This window comes from Coregonus lavaretus, assembly GCF_964263955.1.
Source record: "Coregonus lavaretus genome assembly, chromosome: 7".
NCBI lineage: Eukaryota > Metazoa > Chordata > Actinopteri > Salmoniformes > Salmonidae > Coregonus > Coregonus lavaretus.
The window spans coordinates 29,679,974-29,704,196 of record NC_139994.1 but is presented as its reverse complement, the minus strand read 5'-3'; the positions used below and the strand labels follow the sequence as shown (position 1 = coordinate 29,704,196).

The 24,223-nt window shown below is 45.4% G+C and overlaps 1 protein-coding gene across 1 annotated transcript in view; it reads left to right on the top strand.

The window, feature by feature from the left end:
- The window catches only part of LOC311132497 (microtubule-actin cross-linking factor 1, isoforms 1/2/3/4/5-like), a 235,581-nt gene that overhangs the window by 205,236 nt on the left and 6,122 nt on the right, over positions 1–24,223 (top strand). Inside the window, exons 69-96 of the mRNA XM_084165778.1 lie at positions 244–447; positions 2,708–2,933; positions 3,729–3,955; positions 4,432–4,554; positions 4,739–4,840; positions 5,093–5,194; positions 5,437–5,610; positions 7,259–7,414; positions 7,770–7,967; positions 8,308–8,436; positions 10,232–10,420; positions 10,922–11,077; positions 11,983–12,189; positions 12,359–12,478; positions 12,662–12,831; positions 13,158–13,317; positions 13,740–13,934; positions 14,197–14,469; positions 14,574–14,762; positions 14,865–14,976; positions 15,238–15,398; positions 15,642–15,804; positions 16,102–16,256; positions 16,443–16,517; positions 17,967–17,984; positions 18,755–18,872; positions 21,706–21,738; positions 23,168–23,379. Of these exons, the coding sequence (XP_084021904.1) occupies positions 244–447; positions 2,708–2,933; positions 3,729–3,955; positions 4,432–4,554; positions 4,739–4,840; positions 5,093–5,194; positions 5,437–5,610; positions 7,259–7,414; positions 7,770–7,967; positions 8,308–8,436; positions 10,232–10,420; positions 10,922–11,077; positions 11,983–12,189; positions 12,359–12,478; positions 12,662–12,831; positions 13,158–13,317; positions 13,740–13,934; positions 14,197–14,469; positions 14,574–14,762; positions 14,865–14,976; positions 15,238–15,398; positions 15,642–15,804; positions 16,102–16,256; positions 16,443–16,517; positions 17,967–17,984; positions 18,755–18,872; positions 21,706–21,738; positions 23,168–23,379 (4,347 nt within the window). The remainder of the gene's footprint in view (positions 1–243; positions 448–2,707; positions 2,934–3,728; positions 3,956–4,431; positions 4,555–4,738; positions 4,841–5,092; positions 5,195–5,436; positions 5,611–7,258; positions 7,415–7,769; positions 7,968–8,307; positions 8,437–10,231; positions 10,421–10,921; positions 11,078–11,982; positions 12,190–12,358; positions 12,479–12,661; positions 12,832–13,157; positions 13,318–13,739; positions 13,935–14,196; positions 14,470–14,573; positions 14,763–14,864; positions 14,977–15,237; positions 15,399–15,641; positions 15,805–16,101; positions 16,257–16,442; positions 16,518–17,966; positions 17,985–18,754; positions 18,873–21,705; positions 21,739–23,167; positions 23,380–24,223) is intronic.

The window sequence follows — 24,223 nt, the reverse complement described above, 5'->3', positions numbered from 1 at the left end:
GGAGGCAGAAAGGGGGAGGAGTGGGAGTAGGCTCTAATTGCTGTATTTTAACTCATGTCCTCGTGAAAAGATGTATCATGTCGAATACGTTCCTAACACTTCTACTCTTTATCTTTTGCCTTTTTCATTTCTCTTTCTCTGTCTGTGTGGTACTCCAACTGTACCACTCTCTCAATCACTCTATCCATCTTCCTCTTTACTTATTGTCCACTCTTTCTTCCTCTTGGTTCTTCTTTCCTCCAGCTCCTGAGGGAGTCCATAGCGGAGCACAAGCCCCACATCGACAAGCTGCTGAAGATCGGCCCCCAGCTGGCCGTTCTGAGTCACCAAGAGGGGGCCACCGTGAGGCAGCGCTACAGCGACGCCGAGAAACGCTACATGGCCATCAAGGAGGAGGTCAAGGGTCGCGCCACCACCCTGGACGAGGCTGTGTCTCAGTCTGCACAGGTATGGTTTCGTAAAAGTGAATTTGAAATCGGTTTGTAGCTCGAAAGTGTTTCAATTGTCGAAGCTTGTGTCTGCCGATTGCTGCCCCAATACAACCGCGCTTACGGCATACATATGAGGAAATCTGACGACTTCCTTATATGGATGCCGTAAGCCTTGTTATGTCCATATTTGGAAGTCTTCCAATTTCCTAATATGGATGCCGTACGTACAATCTAGCTGCTAATGGCATGATGAGGTCAATGTAATGTTACAATTTACACTGCTCTTCCACTAGAGAGCAGTGTGGTATTTATTTAACCAATACTCAAACTATAGTGTGATGGTGCACTGAACTCTTTACTTGGAACTGTGTTTTGGCTCTTTTTTCTAATTTCCATTAAATGAATGGAAGAGAACTAGACAATGTTATAACTTATTCTTGCGCTCCAAGAAATGTTGCAATGATCTTCAAAAGTCTTAGTCATAATATGATAGTAGTGGTAGTAATAGTTGCTATTTGCTAAAGCTACACAGCTTCATTGCTACCCTTAATAGTAAATCAATTGTTATATAAAATGTTCCTATTTCCATAAGTAGCATTCATGTTTTATTTCAGTAGTTCTCTTGTCAAATGCTCTCTCATAACACCTCATTTCATAAATCATGAGCCACCATTGATTATGAAGGAGTGCTAAGCTGATTGTTGCTGCTGTTGATATTGCTTGGCCAGAGTGTGTGCATGTCACTGATCTAACACAACGTATTGTTTCTCTACCTCCCATCCCTAATGGACCATATCACCCACTCCCTCTCTCTATGCATCCCTCTCTCTCTATTTTCATTCCTCCTAAACCACCAACCTCCATACCTCTCTATCCCCCCCCCCCCCCTAAATTCCCAACCCTCCCTTGTGCCTTACATTTCCCCCTCTCCTTGCACTCCCCCACCCCTCCATCCTTCCATCCCTCCCTCCCTGATTTGCGCCATCCATCCCTCCGTCCTGCCTCTCACTCATTGTGGATGTGCTGTGTGTTTTGACCCACCATTTCCTCCATCCATCATCACTGCTCACTGCAATCACCCAGCTGGTAGAGGTAAGACCACTGACTGACCTGTACTGTATTACTGATGCCAACCGGCCACAACGTGACTTAGTAACCATAGTACTGACCAAGATGTACTGACACACCAAATGACACAATTTACAGGAATGTGTTTGTTAGTTATTAGAATTCCTTCCTGCGTGAATCTTGTGTCTAGGCTCAGACAACCCGCCATAACTCCCAAGTATACTTTGTCCAATCTCTCTCCTCTTTCCCAATTAGTGTGTTTTGATATGTTTGTAAATTGGCAATTCCTGTCCTTTTTAGTAGCTCTTCTCTGTTCCAGTCCATGTTACCCATTTTGACATTGCTCAAATGCAGTTATTTACCAGAAACGTCCATATAGTCTTTATCAACAACCACTTAGTGAGGCTGTGGCAATAGTTTGTGCTGATTGAAAGTTGGGTGCAGTATTTCTAACAAAGTTAACTTTATTAATGTATAGTAAATACATCAATAATACTCCCACACCTTGAATCACATGACCCTCCAAGTATCCAAATTACATGGTATTTTTCAGTAGGAGCTCAGCATTTTCGCACTGTCAAAATGTCACCCCTCCCTTCCGAATACATATACGAATGTATAATAATACGAATAAAACCCTTAAAGGCTCTACATGGTCAGTCCGCCTTCTGCAGTGGCTGTACAGCGTTTACTGCGACACGGCCTCTGTAGAAGTCAGGGCATTCATACTTCTTCCGCTTCGAAGAGCTGTTGAGAAGGAAGTTGTCAAGTAAGTGAGTTTGTGTTTGTATAGGACCTCCCACCCCCACCGACCGTCAACCTATCATGTCAATGCGGAGCTATACGGAGCCCTCCGCATTGTTACAGAAATTGGTAGGCGCACGGCATCGTCGTATGGAGCTCGATTTGGCCTCCGGAGGCTCTGCAATTTACATTTACATTTTAGTCATTTAGCAGACGCTCTTATCCAGAGCGACTTACAGTTAGTGAGTGCATACATTTTTTCATACTGGCCCCCCGTGGGAAATGAACCCACAACCCTGGCGTTGCAAGCGCCATGCTCTACCAACTGAGCTACACGGGGCCACTTGCGTGACACCCTCCATTCGGAGCCTCTGGACAGCATTGCCGGATCGAGCAGCTATTAGTCACACTACCCACCTCCTCTTCTTAACCCTCTCTCTCCACCCCTCCCTCTTCCCCCCCAGTTCCACGACAAGATGGACCCCCTGTTGGAGACCCTGGAAGGGGCCGTGCAACGCCTCCGCTCCCCTTCTCCCGTGGCGGCAGAGGTGGATAAGATCCGGGAGCAGCTGGCTGAGCACAAGGCAACAGGGCTGGAGCTGGACAAACTGCTGCCCTCCTTCTCTGCCCTTTGTGCCCGCGGCGAGGAGCTCATCAGTAGAGCAGCCCACGACGACCCTGCCGCTCAAGGCAAGGGCCTAAAACACACACAGATACACTTACATATACTGTGTGTATACACACACACACATAAACACAATCACACATGAACGCATAAACACAAATAAATGCACACACATCACATACATCACCCAGGGGCACACACACATGACCAGCCCTAGGTAGCGACAATGACTCCTACACAGGACCCCAGTATAAAAAGAGATGCGCTAAAACAATGTGCATGCACACACTCACACTGTACTACAATGATCCCACTGACAAACCTGATTCGTCTCATCCTTTTTTTTATTCAACAAAGTTTATTTTAAACACAGACACCCAGAAACACAAAGGCGCCGATTCACAAACACTTATGAACTTTTGACGACTCACATGACGACACCGCCATCCCCCCGCCAAAAAACCCTCCGGCTTTGACACACCACGCCTCCATCCATTTCTCAGTGCACCACTTCATAACTATGAATGAGTGCTCTGTGCAGTGGTAGTGGGAGTGTACCCTATTGACTGACTCTAAAAGACTCCACTGTTGAGGGCTAGTCACTAGATGGCCATGCTAGAAGGGACAAAAGCGGCAATAACGTCAGAACTTATAAGCAAGTACATTTGCTATTTGTCGTAATGTTATGGTTCGGTTCAGGGTAAAATAATTAATAATAACTTATTACATAAAATTCCTCCATCCATTTTTACATAGCTAATAGCAAATAGTGACAATTCTGTCCTTTCAAGCATGGACAAAAAACACCACGCTTCCAGATTAATTCCTAACTCTCCCATCCCCCTCTTTCCCCCTCCCAGCCGTGCATTCCCGTCTCCTGCGTCTGCGCTCCCTGTGGGATGAGATCCGGCAGAGGGCTGAGGAGCGGGAGGGGAAGCTGACGGACGTCTTGGACCTGGCTGGGAAGTTCTGGGCCGACATGGCGGCGCTACTGAGCACGCTCCGTGACTCGCAGGACATCGTCAAGGAACTGGAGGACCCCGGGGTGGACCCCTCCCTCATCAAACAGCAGATAGAGGCAGCAGAGGTACGTATGGAGAGGGGGATGGAGGGTTACTAAGAGAGAGGAAGGGGACAATGGTTATTGAAAGAGAGAGGGAGGAGAAAAGTGAGAGAGAGAAAAAGATATTGAGGCAAAGCGCATGTTTGTAGCAACAATATTTAATACACAAGGAAAGTATAGCAAGATATTCAGACGCTAAAATGTGGAGCAATAGAGTCTTCTGAGGTAGGAATATGGGACCAAACAGCACACTGAGAGGGGGGGGGGGGGGTGTAAGAAAAATAGAGCATATGAAGATAAAGTGGGGAAATATGACGGAATGTTATTAGTTATGTAACTGCCTATATAGCTTCTGATTGAAACATGCAATGTATTTGTACTGTGGTTAGCTCAGAGGTAGGAAGGGGAGAGAATATGCAGAGGTAGTTACTGATGATTGTGACGACTGTTGGGTTATCTGGTCTGTCCAACTTTGCTGATGTCTGTGTGTCTCTCATCAGGCCATCAAGGCCGAGACAGACGGGCTGAGGGAGGAGCTGGAGTTTGTACGAACCCTTGGGGCTGACCTCATCTTCGCCTGCGGAGAAACTGAGAAACCTGAGGTCAAGAAGACCATCGACGAGGTGAGAGGAGTACAGGATGACAACTTCAACACTTAAGACAGGATCAAACAAATCAAGAACAATAATCATTAATGGACTCGTTGCATTATCTTTCTTGTGTCTATGTTCTCTGTTTTATGTCTTTTTTATTGCAGTATATGTTTTATCTTTCCTCTCTTCTTCCTTCTCTGTATCCGTTTCTCAGATGAATGCCGCCTGGGACGGCCTGAACCGGACGTGGAGAGAGAGGATGGAGAGGTTGGAGGAGGCCATGACGGCTTCTGTGCAGTACCAGGATGCATTGCAGGTCAGTGTCCCAGAATGCATCACTCTTTCAGCTCAGTGTGTCAGATAATTAAATAATTCTAATTAAATAATTTGATATTTATTGCACTAGTTCTTTAGGAATGTAGATGCGTAGAAATGTATAATGTTATGAAGTAGAGGCATTTATAGGTATCAGGACATAGATCTGCATTATATTTTTCAGAAGTTAGATTGTCTCATTTATCTCTCTCTCGTGTGTGTGTGTGTGTGTGTGTGTGTGTGTGTGTTGCAGGGCATGTTTGACTACCTGGACAACGCAGTGATCAAGCTCTGTGACATGTCCACTGTGGGCACTGATCTGGGAACTGTCAAACAGCAGATCGAAGAACTCAAGGTTTGAATCATAATCGACTTTTGTCATGTAGCGTTGATATAAATACTATACTTAATATATTCCAATAAAAGTTTTTATCATCCTCCAAATATTTATAATCTTTATTGTACTTAAAAAACGGTTTTGATGAAAATACAAAATCCTCGGTAAGTCAAAAATACTCTCTTGGTTAATAGTTAACTATCACTAATGATAAGCAAACTGCTAGTACAGGCCTGACTCCTCTCCTCTCCTGTGAGCAGCAGTACAAGGTGGAGGTGTACCAGCAGCAGATAGACATGGAGAAGCTGTGCCACCAGGGGGAGCTGCTGCTCAAGAAGGTCTCGGACCAGACCGACAGAGACATGATCCAGGAGCCCCTCACGGAGCTCCGACACCTCTGGGACAACCTGGGGGACAAGATCACTCACAGACAGGTACGCAAACTATGCATTGACCTGTTTTACCCAGTGACTTCCTAACTATTGTAGAGTAGGGGAAGTAGCTACAGTAGCTCTTCAGCCCCCTGTCTAAAAGAACGCCTTCAGACCTCCGGTCGTCTGGAACTCAGACTCACTGTTGCCCCCCCCCCCCAAAGTCAATACTTTGTAGAGCCACCTTTTGCAGCAATTACAGCTGCAAGTCTCTTGGGGTATGTCTCTACAAGCTTGGCACATCTAGCCACTGGGATTTTTGCCCATTCTTCAAGGCAAAACTGCTCCAGCTCCTTCAAGTTGGATGAGTTTCGCTGGTGTACAGCAATCTTTAAGTCATACCACAGATTCTATATTGGATTGAGGTCTGGGCTTTGACTAGGCCATTCCAAGACATTTAAATGTTTCCCCTTAAACCACTCAAGTGTTGCTTTAGCAGTATGCTTAGGATCATTGTCCTGCTGGAAGGTGAACCTCCATCCCAGTCTCAAATCTCTGGAAGACTTTCCCTGTATTTAGTGCCATCCATCATTCCTTCAATTCTGACCAGTTTCCCAGTCCCTGCCGATGGAAAAACATCCCCACAGCATGATGCTGCCACCACCATGCGTCACTGTGGGGATGGTGTTCTCGAGGTGATGAGAGGTGTTGGGTTTGCACCAGACATAGCGTTTTCCTTGATGGCCAAAAAGCTCAATTTTAGTCTCATCTGACCAGAGTACCTTCTTCCATATGTTTGGGGAGTCTCCCACATGCCTTTTGGCGAACACCAAACGTGTTTGCTTATTTTTTTCTTTAAGCAATGGCTTTTTTTCTGGCCACTCTTCCATAAAGCCCAACTCTGTGGAGTGTACAGTTTAAAGTGGTCCTATGGACAGATACTCCAATCTCCGCTGTGGCGCTTTGCAGCTCCTTCAGGGTTATCTTTGGTCTCTTTGTTGCCTCTCTGATTAATGCCCTCCTTGCCTGGTCCGTGAGTTTTGGTGGGCGGCCCTCTCTTGGCAGGTTTGTTGTGGTGCCATATTCTTTCCATTTTTTTATAATGGATTTAATGGTGCTCCGTGGGATGTTCAAAGTTTCTGATATTTTTTTATAACCCAACCCTGATCTGTACTTCTCCACAACTTTGTCCCTGACCTGTTTGGAGAGCTCCTTGGTCTTCATGGTGCCGCTTGCTTGGTGGTGCCCCTTGCTTAGTGGTGTTGCAGACTCTGGGGCCTTTCAGAACAGGTGTATATATATATATATATATATATATACTGAGATCATGTGACACTTAGATTGCACACAGGTGGACTTTATTTATCTAATTATGTGACTTCTGAAGGTAATTGGTTGTACCAGATCTTCTATAGGAGCTACATAGCAAAAGGGGTAAATACAAATGCACGCATCACTTTTCCGTTATTTTTTCATTTGTTATTTTTATTCATTTCACTTCACTAATTTGGACTACTTTGTGTATGTCCATTACATGAAATCCAAATAAAAATCCATTTAAATTACAGGTTGTAATGCAACAAAATAGGAAAAACGCTAAGGGGGATGAATACTTTTGCAAGGCACTGTACATTATATTACACATTGCAATGCAATACAATCCAACATGGTTTCTGAATAACCACTGTTTTCCCTATTCTGTTTCCTACAGCATAAATTGGAGGGTGCTCTCCTGGCGCTAGGTCAGTTCCAGCATGCCTTGTCTGAGCTGCAGTCCTGGCTTAGTCACACCCACTCCACCCTGGACACGCAGAGACCCATCAACTCCGACCCCAAGGCCATCGAGATAGAACTGGCCAAACACCACGTACGTCTACCTCTCTACATCTATCCCTCCCACACGCTTACTTATCCTCTCCATTTCTTCTTTACGCCTTAATTTCTAGACTCTTAACGACCAGTTTCCCACACCCAGATTAAGCCAATCCTGGACTAAAAAGCACTTTCAATGGAGATTCTCCATCAGGAAATCGGTCTTATTAGCTTATCTCTACCTCTCTCTCATCTCTCCTCAATCTCCCCTCCATATTACCCTCACTTCTGTTATTTTCCCTTATAGATTATGCGTTATGCCATTTTGTGCCAGAATGCTTGCTTCACATCAATGATTGCATTGGAGAACTGTAACTTACACACCCTCCCTCCAACTCTCTCTCTTTCAGGTGCTGAGGAACGACGTGTTGTCCCATCGCTCCACGGTGGAGACGGTGAACGCGGCAGGGGCTGAGCTGCTGGAGTCCAGTCCCGGGGATGAGGCCAACCACCTCCGCGACCAGCTGGACCACCTCAACCGCGGCTGGGAGAACCTGCTACTCAAGTCCCAGGACCGGCAGAAACTACTGGAGGCTGCACTGCACCAGGTAGGAAGGATACAGGAGGACTGGGCTGAGAAGAGAGGCCCTAGTTATGAGTACTGTCTGAGTTAAGCGAAAAGAAGGAATGACATAATTTCTATCAATTTCTTCTTACCCCTCCATGTAATTATATTTCTATATTATGGGTTTCCATCTTGTACAAATAAGATTATCAAGTTGCACTAGCAAAATAGGTTATTTACCAGTTAAGTAAAGGTTTAAATACTCTACTAAATTTTAACTAAGCTAAAACCATGGGGCAAATGAATGAACGACACAGCAGCACTGCCATTAACGCACAACTCATGACTTCCCGTCTTGTTCCCTCTCGTCCCTCGTTCCCCAGGCGGAGGGTTTCCATGGTGAGCTGGAGGAGTTCCTGCAGTGGATGAGGAGGACAGAGAGCCAGCTGTCTGCAGCCAAACCCACAGGTGGCCTGCCTGAGACCGCACGGGAGCAGCTGCAGCAGCACCTGGTAATACTGGGGTTACATGTTATGATACTGCACCCTACCCATACATACACTAGATATGATGTGATGGAGACAACACATGGTAATGGGGATAAATGTTATGACACTGCACCCTCCCCATACATACAGTGATGGAAAAAAGTATTTGATCCCCTGCTGATTTTGTACGTTTGCCCACTGACAAAGGCATGATCAGTCTATAATTTTAATGGTAGGTTTATTTGAACAGTGAGAGACAGAATAACAACAAAAAAATCCAGAAAAACACATGACAAAAATGTTATACATTGATTTGCATTTTAATGAGGGAAATAAGTATTTGACCCCTCTGCAAAACATTACTTAGTACTTGGTGGCAAAACCCTTGTTGGCAATCACAGAGGTCAGACGTTTCTTGTAGTTGGCCACCAGGTTTGCACACATCACAGGAGGGATTTTGTCCCACTCCTCTTTGCAGAGCTTCTCCAAGTCATTAAGGTTTCGAGGCTGACGTTTGGCAACTCGAACCTTCAGCTCCCTCCACAGATTTTCTATGGGATTAAGGTCTGGCCACTCCAGGACCTTTAATGTGCTTCTTCTTCAGCCACTCCTTTGTTGCCTTGGCCGTGTGTTTTGGGTCATTGTCATACTGGAATACCCATCCACGACCCATTTTCATTGCCCTGGCTGAGGGAAGGAGGTTCTCACCCAAGATTTGACGGTACATGGCCCCGTCCATCGTCCCTTTGATGCGCTGAAGTTGTCCTGTCCCCTTAGCAGAAAAACACCCCCAAAGCATAATGTTTCCACCTCCATGTTTGACGATGGGGATGGTGTTCTTGGGGTCATAGGCAGCATTCCTCCTCCTCCAAACACGGCGAGTTGAGTTGATGCCAAAGAGCTCGATTTTGGTCTCATCTGACCACAACACTTTCACCCAGTTCTCCTCTGAATCATTCAGATGTTCATTGGCAAACTTCAGACGGGCCTGTATATGTGCTTTCTTGAGCAGGGGGACCTTGCGGGCGCTGCAGGATTTCAGTCCTTCACGGCGTAGTGTGTTACTAATTGTTTTCTTGGTGACTATGGTCCCAGCTGCCTTGAGATCATTGACAAGATCCTTCTGTGTAGTTCTGGGCTGATTCCTCACCGTTCTCATGATCATTGCAACTCCACGAGGTGAGATCTTGCATGGAGCCCCAGGCCGATGGAGATTGACAGTTATTTTGTGTTTCTTCCATTTGCGAATAATCGCACCAACTGCTGTCACCTTCTCACCAAGCTGCTTGGCGATGGTCTTGTAGCCCATTCCAGCCTTGTGTAGGTCTACAATCTTGTCCCTGACATCCTTGGAGAGCTCTTTGGTCTTGGCCATGGTGGAGAGTTTGTAATCTGATTGATTGATCGCTTCTGTGGACAGGTGTCTTTTATACAGATAACAAGCTGAGATTAGGAGCACTCCCTTTAAGAGTGTGCTCCTAATCTCAGCTCGTTACCTGTATAAAAGACACCTGGGATCCAGAAATCTTTCTGATTGAGAGGGGGTCAAATACTTATTTCCCTCATTAAAATGCAAATCAATTTATAACATTCTTGACATGTGTTTTTCTGGATTTTTTTGTTGTTATTCTGTCTCTCACTGTTCAAATAAACCTACCATTAAAATTATAGACTGATCATTTCTTTGTCAGTGGGCAAACGTACAAAATCAGCAGGGGATCAAATACTTTTTTCCCTCACTGTATGTTTACCATTCATTATGGAGGTTATTCCCTGTTCATCCATTCAACCCTTTGAAAACATGTGTGTGTGTCTGTAGGAGCTCCAGACCCAGTTGGCCCAGCGCGCTGAGCAGTACAACCGACTGCTGGACGCAGGAGAGTCCATGTTGCTGTCCCGTGGGGGGGAGGAGGGCGGCCCCGGAGCTGGTACGACCCAGACCCAACAGAACCTGGCCCTGCTGCAGAACAAGTGGGCCAGCCTGAACAGCAAGATGGACGACCGCAGGGTAAGAGAAGAAGCTTCTGTTCTGAGACATGGATAAAAGACTATAAGTAAGAGCTTCTTCTTTACTTCTGTAAAAAAAAACATGAAGAAGACCAAAAGCCAAAACGCATTTATTTTTACTTGTAACAATAAAGAAGCTTTTTATTTACATCCATTGTCCTCCAAGAGTTACCGAATCATCTCTCTAAGAGCGCCTTCAGAAAGTGTATTTGTTGCTTAGCTTAGAGCTGAATGCTAACTGAATGTAATGGTTGCTTAGCTTAGAGCTGAACGCTAACTGAACGCTAACTTAACACAAAGTTGTGCATTTGTATATGTATACAAAGTGCTGCACTCATGTATTCATTAGGTACCTAATAAAATGTATACATTATAAATTTTCACAGGTAGACTATAAAAAACACTGTTTTACATAGGAGGTGTATCTTTAAAGGAGTGATTTTCAATGTCACCATCAAACCTTTCACTGACCCGTTTGCTCCCCCTCCACCCCCCACCCTAGGCGAAGCTGGATGAAGCGGTGTCGCTGGCCACAGGGTTCCAGTCCTCCCTCCAGGACACCATCAACTGGCTGACCCAGGCAGAGCAGACCCTCAACATGGCCCAGCCCCCCTCCCTCATCCTGGACACCGTCCTCTTCCAGATAGACGAACACAAGGTAGGCAATTTAGGCACCATAGAAGTATAGAGATCCTATGTTATGCGTGATTGACATTCATTTCTATGGTAGGTGGGGTTATATTGGTGAGTAGTTTACATAAAATGGAATTCCATGGAATAGGATAGAATATTGGGCCTCCCGAGCGGCGCAGCGGTCTAAGGCACTGCATCTCAGTGCTTGAGGTGTCAATACAGACCCTGGTTTGATCACAGGCTGTCACAACCGGCCGTGACCGGGAGTCCCATAGGGCGGCGCACAATTGGCCCAGCGTCGTCCGGGTTAGGGGAGGGTTTGGCCGGGGGGCTTTACTTGGCTCATCGCGCCCTAGTGACTCCTTGTGGCGGACTGGGTGCCTGCAGGCTGACTTCAATCGTCAGTTGAACGGTGTTTCCTCTGACACATTGGTGCAGCTGGCTTCCGGGTTAAGCGGGTGGGTGTTAAGAAGCGCGGTTTGGTGGGTCATGTTTCGGAGGATGCATGAGTCGACCTTCGCCTCTCCCAAGCCCGTTGGGGAGTTGCAGCGATGAAACAAGATCGTAATTGGATATCACTAAATTGGGGAGAAAGAGGGTGTAAAATACAGCAACAAAAAAAAAAGGTTGGATTTTCTTGATTGTATTCCACATAAATATATTCAAATGTAATATTGCCGTTTATCTTGCAATAATATATGTGAATGATAAGTTGACTCATCATATTCATCAGACATTTTGCAGACTTAATACATTTCCCTTCCACCTTTCTCTTCCGTTTGGCTAGCTGGTATGTGCTGATGAGCATGTGCGTATACAGCTGAAATCATGGCACCCAGAACCAAATCAGCGAATCAATTTAATGTTAAGGCTGTCACGAGGGACTAATACAACAGTAACACGCTCTCTGTCTATCTCTGTTCCCCCCAGGTGTTTGTGAATGAGGTGAACACCCACAGGGAGCAGGTTTTGGCTCTGGAGAAGGCCGGCTCTCAGCTGCGTTTCGCCAGTCTGAAGCAGGATGTGGTTCTGATCAAGAACCTGCTGCTGAGTGTTCAGGCCCGCTGGGACAAGCTGGTGCAGAGGTCCCTGGACCGCGGCAGACACCTAGACGAGGCTCGCAAGAGGGCCAAGCAGGTACGAGAGAGGAGGGTTTTAAATGCTTTCTCCATATGTACGTAACTCACTTCACCCTTCACCAAAGTGCTGCACCCAAGTGGACGCTACACGGCAGCCATTTTGTTTTAGAAAACACCCTGCATATCAATTAGATATGGTAAACCAGTTTCTCTCTCCCTCCCTTTAGTTCCATGAGGCGTGGAGGAAACTGTCAGACTGGCTGGAGGAGGCTGAGAGCCGACTAGACTCAGAGCTGGAGATCTCCAACGAGCCAGACAAGATCAAAGTACAACTGACCAAACACAAGGTACAGTAGGAGTCTCACTTTAAAGCTCACTGTGTGGGTCTTGCATGGAAATAATAGGATTCTGAGCGATACTCACACCCAACGAACACAATATATGATTAGGCTGCATAATGTAGATCCTCTGTGCTTTTGTGAGATTTTTCTCTTACATGTATGACATGGTATCCCCCCCCCCCCCCAAAGGAGTTTCAGAAGGCTCTGGGCTCTAAACAGCCGGTGTATGACACCACAGTGAGGTCTGGTAAGGCCATGAGGGACAAGGCCACGTTGCCCGAAGACACCCAGAAACTAGACCACCTACTAGGGGAGTTCAGGGACAAGTGGGACACCGTCTGTGGGAAGAGTGTGGAGAGGTGAGGGGAAAACTCGATGCCAAATGCTTTATTAGAATGACTATTATGGTAGGGTTCTCCAACTCCAGTCCTGGAGAGCTACTGATTGTGCAGGTTTCTGTTCCAGCCCAGCACAAAGTAACGCACCTGATTCAGCTAATTCTGGTCCCGATTGAACCCAACGATTATTGATTGATTATTTGAAACTGGAACAAAAGCCTGCAAACCCAGGAGCTCTCCAGGACACTGTCATATAGAATACTGGATCATAAAAGCGAAGTTCAAATAATGATAGCTGCAATTTCAAAGTAATGTGACAACTAATTTTTCCTCCATCTCTCATACAGGCAACACAAGCTGGAGGAGGCCTTGCTGTTCTCAGGTCAGTTTGCTGAGGCCCTGCAGGCCCTGGTGGACTGGCTGTACCGTGTAGAACCCCAGCTGGCTGAAGACCTGCCAGTCCAGGGAGACCTGGACCTGGTCTCCAATCTCATGGACTCGCACAAGGTATTTATTTATGTAACAGCAAAGGTTAGACTATTGGTTACCATTGGTTTAAAAAGCCACAAAAAAGCCTGCACTTACTTTTATTTGCCCAGCGCCTCATTGCCCAAGCAGAATTAAATGTGAATACTTATTTCTCAATCGTAACATTTTGTCATGTTTGACCCATTTTTCATATTGAGGACTAATGTGTAGTATACAGTGCATTAGGAAAGTATTCAGACCCCTTCCCTTTTTGTGTGTATATTGATGAGGGGAAAAAAACGATTGAATCAATTTTAGAATAAGGCTGTAACGTAATAAAATGTGGAAAAAGTCAAGGGGTCTGAAAACTTTACAAATGCACATATTTGATCCCCCTGCTCTATGTTTAGGTTCAAACTATTTCCATGTTGTTTGACCACTGTTTGATTATGTCTCCTCAGGCCTTCCAGAAGGAGTTGGGGAAGAGGACCACTAGTGTCCACGCCCTGAAGCGCTCAGCCAGAGAACTGATGGAGACGGGCCGAGACGACACCGCCTGGGTCAAAGTTCAACTGCAAGAGCTCAGCAACCGCTGGGACACAGTCTGTGCCCTGTCCGTCACCAAGCAGACCCGCCTCCAGCAGGCCCTCAAACAGGTCAGTTGGGAAGAAGAAGCCAAGTGGTTGTGACATTTTTGTTTTAGCACAATAATAACAAGTTACAGAAGACCATGAATTTTATTATAATTTAATGTAAAGATACAGATTTCAGTCCATTTACTTTTCTTTCATTAATGCTATCTGTGCAAGCACATTACAGTATATAATACCGTAAACTAGACCGCAAAAGCTCAATAAAGCTGAAAACCTTTTTCTCCATCCTTCTAATGATCCTCCCTCTGTCATCCCGCTCTCTCAGGCGGAGGAGTTCCGCACGGCGGTGCAGCTGCTGCTGGAGTGGCTGTCAGAGGCGGAGCAGACGCTGCGTTTCCGTGGTGTGCTGCCCGAGGAGGCGGAGACTCTGCAGACGCTGCTCCACACCCACCGGAACTTCATGGCCACGGTTGAGGAGAAGAGGACCGACGTGAACCGGGCAGCGGGCCAGGGCGAGGCCATCCTCACCGCGTGCCATGCGGACTGCATCACCACCATCAAACACTGGATTACCATCATCCGCGCCCGCTTTGAAGAGGTAGGTTGAATGGAAAAGGAGAGTGGGATGAATAGGGAAATAGGAGGTAAATGTTTTAAAGCCCAAGTATTTCACTCATGAATTGGTGCATTTTGCTTCTACAGGTCCTCACATGGGCCAAACAGCACGAGCAGCGTCTGGAGACTGCTCTGACAGAGCTGCTCAACAACGCCACGCTATTGGAGGAGCTGTTGTCATGGCTGCAGTGGGCGGAGACCACCCTAGTCCAGCGTGACGGCGAGACCCTTCCACAGGACATCCCTCAGCTCAAAACACTCATCACAGAACACCAGGTGGGAGGAGCCTGCTTTTCTGAAACCCTCATTGGCTAAGTTGCTATTATAATTATCACTCTTTCTGATTGGCTGTGTCTAACGTCAATCTATTGTTCCCAGGTGTTTATGGAGGAGATGACCCGGAAGCAGCCTGACGTGGACAAAGTGACCAAGACTTACAAGAGGAAACCAGCAGAGCCCCCTAGCAGCCTAGCTGAGAGGAGAGGAGCTCGTACGTTACCTTATTTTACCTCACAAAGATGCCTTAATATTATGTTGTACTAAATGCATATGAATACATATGTACCTAGAAATGCATAAGCGAAGATATACAGTGGATGCCTATCCCTGAAATATTCACAGTCCATCCTGACTGACTTCACTAAAGGAGAAAGACAATAAAAATCACCAAAATATCATCAAACGTTCCATCAAGTGTCCTCAACATTCAAACCCATATAATGCACAGTAACCATGACACCTCTCCCTACAGGTAAAAACCAGCAGCAACAACAGCATCAACAACAGGCGGCGATGCAGGTCGCCGGGGGCTACCCACGCCTGACCCAGCTATGCTCAAGGTGGCAGCAGGTGTGGCTGCTTGCCCTCGACCGCCAGCGCAAGCTCAACGACGCCCTCGACAGGCTTGAAGAGGTACTGTATTGTAGAAACCCTTGATCTCCCCTATTAGAGCAGTACCGGGCTTGGAGACCTGAGTTTTACACCTGCATCACTGTACATTTTTGCTACATTGGTTTCAGAAGTGGGATGTCTCTATATTTTCAGGGTGTTTTTTTTCTCCTATATAGTGTCTTGTCAAAACAGACACAGGATTTCCTCAAAGTATATTGCTCTTCTTCATTTATCTCACATTATGTTCATTGTCTTTGTCCCCAGCTGAAAGAGTTTGCCAACTTTGACTTTGACGTGTGGAGGAAGAAGTACATGCGCTGGATGAACCACAAGAAGTCACGCGTCATGGACTTCTTCAGGCGCATCGACAAGGACCAGGACGGCAAGATCACTCGCCAGGAGTTTATAGATGGCATCCTGGCCTCAAGTATGTTCTTAAGAGCTAGCTACACATCGTTAGCTCTGTTCTTTGCCCATAGCCTGCTCCAACTTAAACTGTAGTCAAGTCCTATATCTTGGTCATGAGTTCTACATCTTGGTGATTAGTCCTACATATCAGTGATTAGTCCTACATCTCGGTGATTACTCCTACATCTCGGTGATTATTCCTACATATCAGTGATTGGTCCTACATCTCGGTGATTACTCCTACATCTTGGTGATTAGTCCTACATCTCGGTGATTAGTCCTATATCTTTTCCTGACTGTTGATTGTGCTGTGCAGAGTTCCCCACCAGCAGGTTGGAGATGACGGCGGTGGCAGACATCTTTGACCAGGACGGAGACGGTTACATCGACTACTACGAGTTTGTGGCGGCTCTGCACCCCAACAAGGACGCCTATCGGCCCACCACTGACGCTGACAAGATAGAAGACGAGGTGAGGAAGACACACACACACACACACACACACAGATATACCCATATATAATAAATGGCACGCACTTATTTTGAACAACAAAGCTGGACCTTTGACTTGCCTAGTCCAATAGCAGCTCATGAATTGGAGGTTAATGGAGCCAGCCTTGTGATTTTTGTCTCTTTCTCATTGTGTCTTTCTATGCAGGTGACCAGACAGGTGGCACAGTGTAAATGTGCCAAGAGGTTCCAGGTGGAGCAGATAGGAGAGAACAAGTACAGAGTAAGTCCTCCTCAGCCTGTGACTGTATACAGTTAATAAACACATTATTATATATTCTGTCTGCATACTATGACTTAGTATTAGGTATGAGATATTGTATTTTTAAATGCAGATGGGCCAGAGCAATTACAAGGTGAGTTACACCTGAGTCTACAGTGTTTGCTTAGACAGCTTCTACTTAGCTAAATACAGTTTTCAGATGCCACTTGACGGAGTGAATCTTGGTAATGTTAAGAAACATTTGTATTTTTGAAGTTGTTGCGTTTGCGGTCATGGTGGGTCTAGGGTTGCATCTGAAAATGGCACCCTATTCCCTATATAGTGCACTACTTTTGACCATGGTGGACAACTTTTGACCAGGCCCCTGGACAAAAGTAGTGCACTATATATAGGGAATAGGTTGCCATTTTGGATACACCATAGTTTTTGTTAACTGATGATGGGTGTGTGTCACTACTTCTTTGAGCACCAACAACTGCTGGTGTTGAACTAACGAATGACATCACTCCATTCCTCACGCATTTAAATGTTAGCCAATAGCAGTAGCACTCATCTGTATCCATGGAAATGCCAACTTTGTAAGCAAGCTTCTCTAAGCTTTGCCATATACTCATATAACAAGGTGGTCACATATTATTGATAATTACTAAGAAACCCGCGGGCCAAAAAATTGCTTCTCACGGGGCGCATCTGGCCCCTGGGCCTTATGTTTTGCACCCCCATACTCTTTTAACATATCATATCTCTCTATACATATCTCTAAATCACAGCACTATGGGATTTATATGCTGTGTGTGCTTCCCACCAACAAACTAATATAACCATATTAAATATAACTTAGAAACCATAACATTTATCACAGCTCCAGGATTAGCAACTACTACCATCGCTGTTTTGTGTGAACTACATCATCATTATCCTTGGGTTAATGATATCCAGTGTCTGGCCAAAGACATAAACTAACTGCACCGAGCTTGGGTCACGTTGTCACATGACATCACACCTCTGTCTGTCTGACTCTGTTCTTGTGTATGTTTGTCTGTCTGGCTTCACCCTTCACTGACTTATCCATCTTGCTGTGTCTTTGTGTGGCAGTTTTAGTGGCACTTTAACCACACTATAACAGATAGGAAATAGGATCATCTATAGTATCCACATCATTGAAATTCCACTGCATCCTTCTGCTTTTGCAGGGAAATTTATGGTTGGTTTTAATGGCAAGAAGACAAGTCAAGTAACTACAAAATTAATTGTAACAAGACTTAGTGAAGGAAATACAGTATGTGTACATAGAACATAGGGTAAGCTACAGTTTATTCCTCAATCCAATTGAGGTCTTATCCAATGACAGGTTGAGTCTTAAATATTTGTCTCTACATGTTATTTCACTCTTTCTCTTTTTCTTTCTCTTTGTTTATTCCTCCTCCACGTCTGCTGGATTTTTTGTAGTTCTTCCTTGGAAACCAGGTAAAGTTGACTCGCGTGTTTGGTCCTTTGAAATCTGCTTCCTGGATCTCCACCAGTTAAGTGGCCTCAATTCGACGCCACAAAAAAATGCTGCCATGGTGACAGTGCATTTCATGTTTGACCAATCAAATATAGCACTACACTGTTGGTGCGGATCATGGAAGTGGGTTTCATAGGCCATTGAGGTTGTTCTCTTGGTGTGATTGTGCAGATTTGGAACACTTTTGTTTTGAGAAATACATCAATTTGGCAAACTGGAATGGGTTATAATGGTAACCAGGGGTTACCCGATGCTATTAGTTTTGGACTGGGGCAATTGGAGAAATCATGCTGTTCTGAGAGTAATTATAAATTAACCTTGGTCCCTTATCTGTTTGTGCTATCTTGCCAACTCTATGGTCATTGTCACAATGACCATAAATTACCAAAGAGTTGACAAGATAGCACAAACAGACCCAGGCTAATCAAAGGTAGTTCTGACTTGGTATTGCTTCATAGAGTTCTGCTTGCTGGGTGATGGAGCAGTTTACCATTGTTGGGTAAGCTGGGCTTTTGACAAATAGGTGATTTTAGTAGTATCATCAGTGCATGGGTGCTGGAGTATAATTTGCATGGAGTGTACTTTTACTCAGATTAGTATGGGCTGCTGTGTATAATGGCTTTGGATTCTTAATCTCATGTCAATAACCGTTGTACTTTGTTACTGAATTCCTTTCTGTTTCTCCCTCTGTCCATTTTCTCTCCTCCTCTCCTCTCCATTGCTGTGTTAGTTTGGTGACTCGCAGCAGTTGCGGTTGGTTCGTATCCTGCGCAGTACGGTCATGGTGCGGGTTGGAGGGGGCTGGATGGCCCTGGATGAGTTCCTGGTCAAGAACGATCCCTGCAGAGGTGAGTTGGGTTTATTTATGCACAGACACACGCACATACATACAAACATTACGTACACACACACATACACATACAAATACAGAATGCATGTACACACACAAATACAGAGTACAAAATGCAAGCCACTGGATACACTGCGAGTGGGACAAAAGGTAAATATATGGTACTATGGTCTACTGTTTAAACTAGTCATAGTCGGACATATACATATAACATAGTCGGACATATACACTACCATTCAAAAGTTTGGGGTCACTTAGAAATGTCCTTGTTTTTGTAAGAAAAGCAATTTTTTAGTCCATTAAAATAACATCAAATTGATCCGAAATACAGTGTAGACATTGTTAATGTTGTAAATGGCTATTGTAGCTGGAAACGGCAGATTTTTTTATGGAATATCTACATAGGCGTACAGCGGCCCATTATCAGCAACCATCAGTCCTGTGTTCCAATGGCACGGTGTGTTTGCTAATCCAAGTTTATCATTTTAAAAGGCTAATTGATCATTAGAAAACCCTTTTGCAATTATGTTAGCACAGCTGAAAACTGTTGTGCTGAATAAAGAAGCAATAAAGCTGGCCTTCTTGAGACTAGTTGAGTATCTGGAGCATCAGCAATTGTGTGTTCGATTACAGGCTCAAAATGGACAGAAACAAATAACTTTATTCTGAAACTCGTCAGTCTATTCTTGTTCTGAGAAATAAAGGCTATTCCATGCGAGAAATTGCCAAGAAACTGAAGATCTCGTACAACGCCGTGTACTACTCCCTTCACAGAACAGCACAAACTGTCTCTAACCAGAATAGAAAGTGGAGTGGGAGGCCCCGGTGCACAACTGAGCAAGAAGACAAATACATTAGAGTGTCTAGTTTGAGAAACAGACGCCTCACAGGTCCTCAACTGGCAGCTTCATTAAATAGTACCCGCAAAACACCAGTCTCAACGTCAACAGTGAAGAGGCGACTCCAGGGTGCTGACCATCTAGGCAGAGTTGCAAAGAAAAAGCCATATCTCAGACTGGCCAATAAAAAGAAAAGATTAAGATGGGCAAAAGAACAGACCCTGGACAGAGGAAGATTGGAAAAAAGTGTTAAGGACAGACGAATCGAAGTTTGAGGTGTTCGGATCACAAAGAATAACATTTGTGAGGCGCAGTCCAAATGAAAAGATGCTGGAGGAGTGCTTGATGCCATCTGTCAAGCATGGTGGAGGCAATGTGATGGTCTGGGGGTGCTGTGGTGGTGGTAAAGGGGATCTTGAAGAGGGAAGGCTTTCACTCCATTTTGCAACGCCATGCCGTACCCTGTGGACGGCGCTTGATTGGAGCCAATTTCCTCCTACAACAGGACAATGACCCAAAGCACAGCTACAAACTATGTAATAGCTATTTAGGGAAGAAGCAGTCAGCTGGTATGCTGTCTATAATGGAGTGGCCAGCACAGTCACCGGATCGCAACCCTATTGAGCTGTTGAGGGAGCAGCTTGACCGTATGGTACTTAAGAAGTGCCCATCAAGCCAATCCAACTTGTGGGAGGTGCTTCAGGAAGCATGGGATGAAATCTCTTCAGATTACCTCAACAAATTGACAACTAGAATGCCAAAGGTCTGCAAGGCTGTAATTGCTGCAAATGGAGGATTCTTTGACGAAAGCAAAGTTTGAAGGACACAATTATTATTTCAATTAGAAATCATTATTTCTAACATTGTCAATGACTACATTTCCTATTCATTTTGCTATATTTCCTATTCAAACTCATTTCATGTATGTTTTCATGGAAAACAAGGACATTTCAAAGTGACCCCAAACTTTTGAACGGTAGTGTACATATAATCTTTCAGGTTTTCAGAGTTCTCTCTTTTCCAAAGCTGTCTACAGTCTGTCTGGTGTGCTCCTCAGAGCAATGTCTCTCTTTCTCTCCATCCATCCATCATCTTTTCTCTTCATCCCTTTCTGTGATAGTTCTTTGAGTCGACGGGCTTGAATCGTCTCCATCTCTTTCCATCTCTCTCCATCTCTCTGTTATGGTTCCTGTTTTTCCATCTCTTCATTCATCTCACCCTTTCTCATTATTTTTCTTCACCTTTGTTTTCTGTGTAAGCGTTCCTTTTTTCTCTCTTTTTCTCCCGCTACACAGTCATTCTTTCAAAGTAGTATTGCATGGTGCATGATCCTCAGTTCTCTTCCTCCCTTACCGTTCCTTTTGCCCTCTCCCTTCTTCCTTCTCTCCTTTTCTCTCTCCTTCCAGTGCAACATCCTGGACTTAAGATCCTTCGCTCCGACTCCAGTAGCACCATTTCATCTCGTATAGGTTGGGTTTCTCTCTCGCTCTCGTTCCCACTTTTCTCCCTCCGCCTCTTTTCTGTTCTCTCTCTCTCACTCCCTCTTGGTTGTTTTTTGGTTTGGGCTTGTTGCTGTGCTTTGCTGACTGTGACACTGAACTAACGTTCCTACCCTTTCTGGCTACATGCTAATGCTAGCACGAGGGGACCATATCACAGGTTATAGGTCCAAGTCATTGACCTGTGTCTTTGTTTTGTTTTAAAGTTGTTTTAGCCACTTGTCACTTTGGTCCCTGATGTGTCCACCCCTCAACCTTTGGGACTTATCTGTATTTTTTACTCCCTTTGCCACGGTCTTCTGTGTCCACCTCTGTGTTGAAGTGAGAGAGGGAAGCGTGTTGGTGACTCGCAGCTGGGACTGCGTGTTGGTGTGTGTGTGTGTGTGTGTGTGTGTGCGAGAGAGATTGCTAAGTATAAGGAATGTGTGTGTCTATGTATTTCCATCTCACCGTGAGCACGCCACTATTTCACGTTGTCTCTTGTGTCTCTCAGTGACGGTCACTCCTGGCTATTTCTGCTGCAGAGGTACCTACACTCCCACTCTCTTCCATTGCTCCACTGTCCATCCCTCCATCTCTCCCATTCTGTAAATCCAACCATCCATCTATCCATCCAGCTCGAAATCTCTCATTCTAACTGCTATGTCCTTGTGTTTGTGTCTGTTTGAGCATATGTATGTGTATACATGTCTTGTCTGTGTTGCCAGTCCGCATCATGCTTCCCACTCAAAAACTGGGTTTGGCCAGCCCTGGTCTTGGTGGTGATGGTTGCCATGTGGATCCAAAATGGCCGCACAGTTTGACGGGCCAGTCTCATAAAAAACAGAGACCGTCTAAGACCTGGGTGTGGCCAGCCTGGTTTTCTAATAGCGCTTGTAGCGGCTCTTTAAATATGATGGCGGGCGGGCACTGAATTAAAGGGTGCACCTGGCTCGCTGGGGGACCGTAATTGCAGGGCGCGCACCCATTATTATTGACTGGTCTTGTTGCTGTTGCTAGTGGATGACTGTGAGGGGGTGTGTCCCGTCTTGGGTAAAGCTACTAACCACGGCTACAGTGCCCTGCTGCTAATGCTAGCTGCAGCTCTCTCATCCCTCTCTTTCTCTCTTTCTTTTTCTCCCTCTCTCCCTTTCTCTTTCTCTTTGTCCCTTTCCTCCCTCTCTTTCCCTCCCTCTTTCTCACTGTGGCTGGCTTTTCTGGGCTTGAGTGTTATGTGCTGGGACTGCTGCACCATCTTGTCTAAGAATGCTTATATGAGTGTCTATGGGAGGGGAGTCCCCCATGGTACTGTATTGGGGCTCCCCCAAAAGCATAACCAGGCATGCCCCACATATTTCGCACCGAACGCACTGTTTATGAATTAGGGAAAGAATAAAGGAGTCAACAGAGCGACTCCCTCACAGTGAGAGAAGAGAGGCTGTGCTTTGGCTTACAGGAATACCTCTGTGTTCTAGCTATATAACCATATATATAATAGTATAAACCAGTATGAAAATGTATGCGCTCACTACTGTAAGTCGCTTTGGATAAGAGCGTCTGCTAAATGACTCAAATGTAAATGTAGTTGTTCTAATAGTTTGGCTATAGCAATACAAGTGTACTATTAAAGTCCTTTCTTGCTGAACATCTTTCTCTCTAACAGTTCCTCTGCACTGTCACAAACACTACACACTCACTCCCTCCTCCACTTAAAAGTACCCCAGCCAGAAGTGCACTTCACTGCCTCTGATTCCCAACCCTCCCCTCGCCCCACTCTACTCAGCACTGACTCGACCACACGTTGCACTGACTCTGAGAGCAGTGACTCGCCGGGGAAGCTCTGACTCTCTGCCTCGCACTGCTCGCTGCCTCGATACGTACTGCAGCCATTGTTGACTGAACTTGACCATTTCTTTGTCTTTCTCTCCCCTCTCTCTCTCTCTTTCTCTTTCTCTCCTCTTCTTCCCTCACTCCAGCCCGAGGCCGTACCAACCTGGAGCTGCGTGAGAAGTTCATCCTTCCAGAGGGGGCTTCCCAGGGCCTGGCGGCCTTCCGCTCCCGGGGCCGGCGCTCCAAACCCGGGTCCCGCACGGCCTCGCCCACCCGCTCCTCCTCCTCGGCCTCGCACAGCGCACACAGCTGCGCATCCCTGCCCTCTGCTCCCGCCACCCCCACTGCCTCCTCTAGGGTAAGTGCCCTCAACCCCATTCTCCCCCAAGAAATACAATTACTAGAACGGGAAAAGCTCCTCAGACCATGACAACTTGACAGAACCGGTGTACTCATCATGGGTAGACCCAATATGGTATTGTGTTCTATGGGAGCTAGGTGATAGAGCTATATCGCCCTTAAAGGGGAATTTCCTTGCTCTCTTCACGTCATATGGCGGTTACCATGTTAGTTATAGTAGAACTCTTGTCACAAAGATCGGTAGTGTCTTTAATATAGGCTGAGCAATTACACAAGCTACATGGTGTCTCTCTTTAAGTGTTCCTAATGGAAACAGAGACTAAAATGGAACCTGCAAGCGCACACTACACATATGCAAAACAATACTACAAGACATTTTCACAAACTAAAGTCAGTCATTGTCACATCAGTCACATGTCAGAGTTTTTGTTGTCACCATGCCTTGTTGTTAATCTCGGTGGCCCATCTCTCACCCACTTTCACAGTGGTTGTTGTCACAGTGATTCGTCATTTCATTAATGTGTTGTCTCTGTGTCTTACACTCAAAGGTCGAGTTTTGATTTTTTAAGTTCAGATGAAACACATCTCTCCGGCCTTTCTCCTGTATACCACTGAATCCTAAACACTAGACAATTATGTTTCGTATTACTTAGTGTAGCACCACTGGTCATATATTCAATCAGTCAGGTTACTGTAGTCTAGGTCAAAATGGAAAAGTATTCAGACCCCTTGACTTTTTCCACATCTTGTTATGTTACAGCCTCAATCTACACACAATATCTCATAATGAATGCTAATTTATTAAAAATAAAAAACTGAAATCACATTTACATAAGTATTCA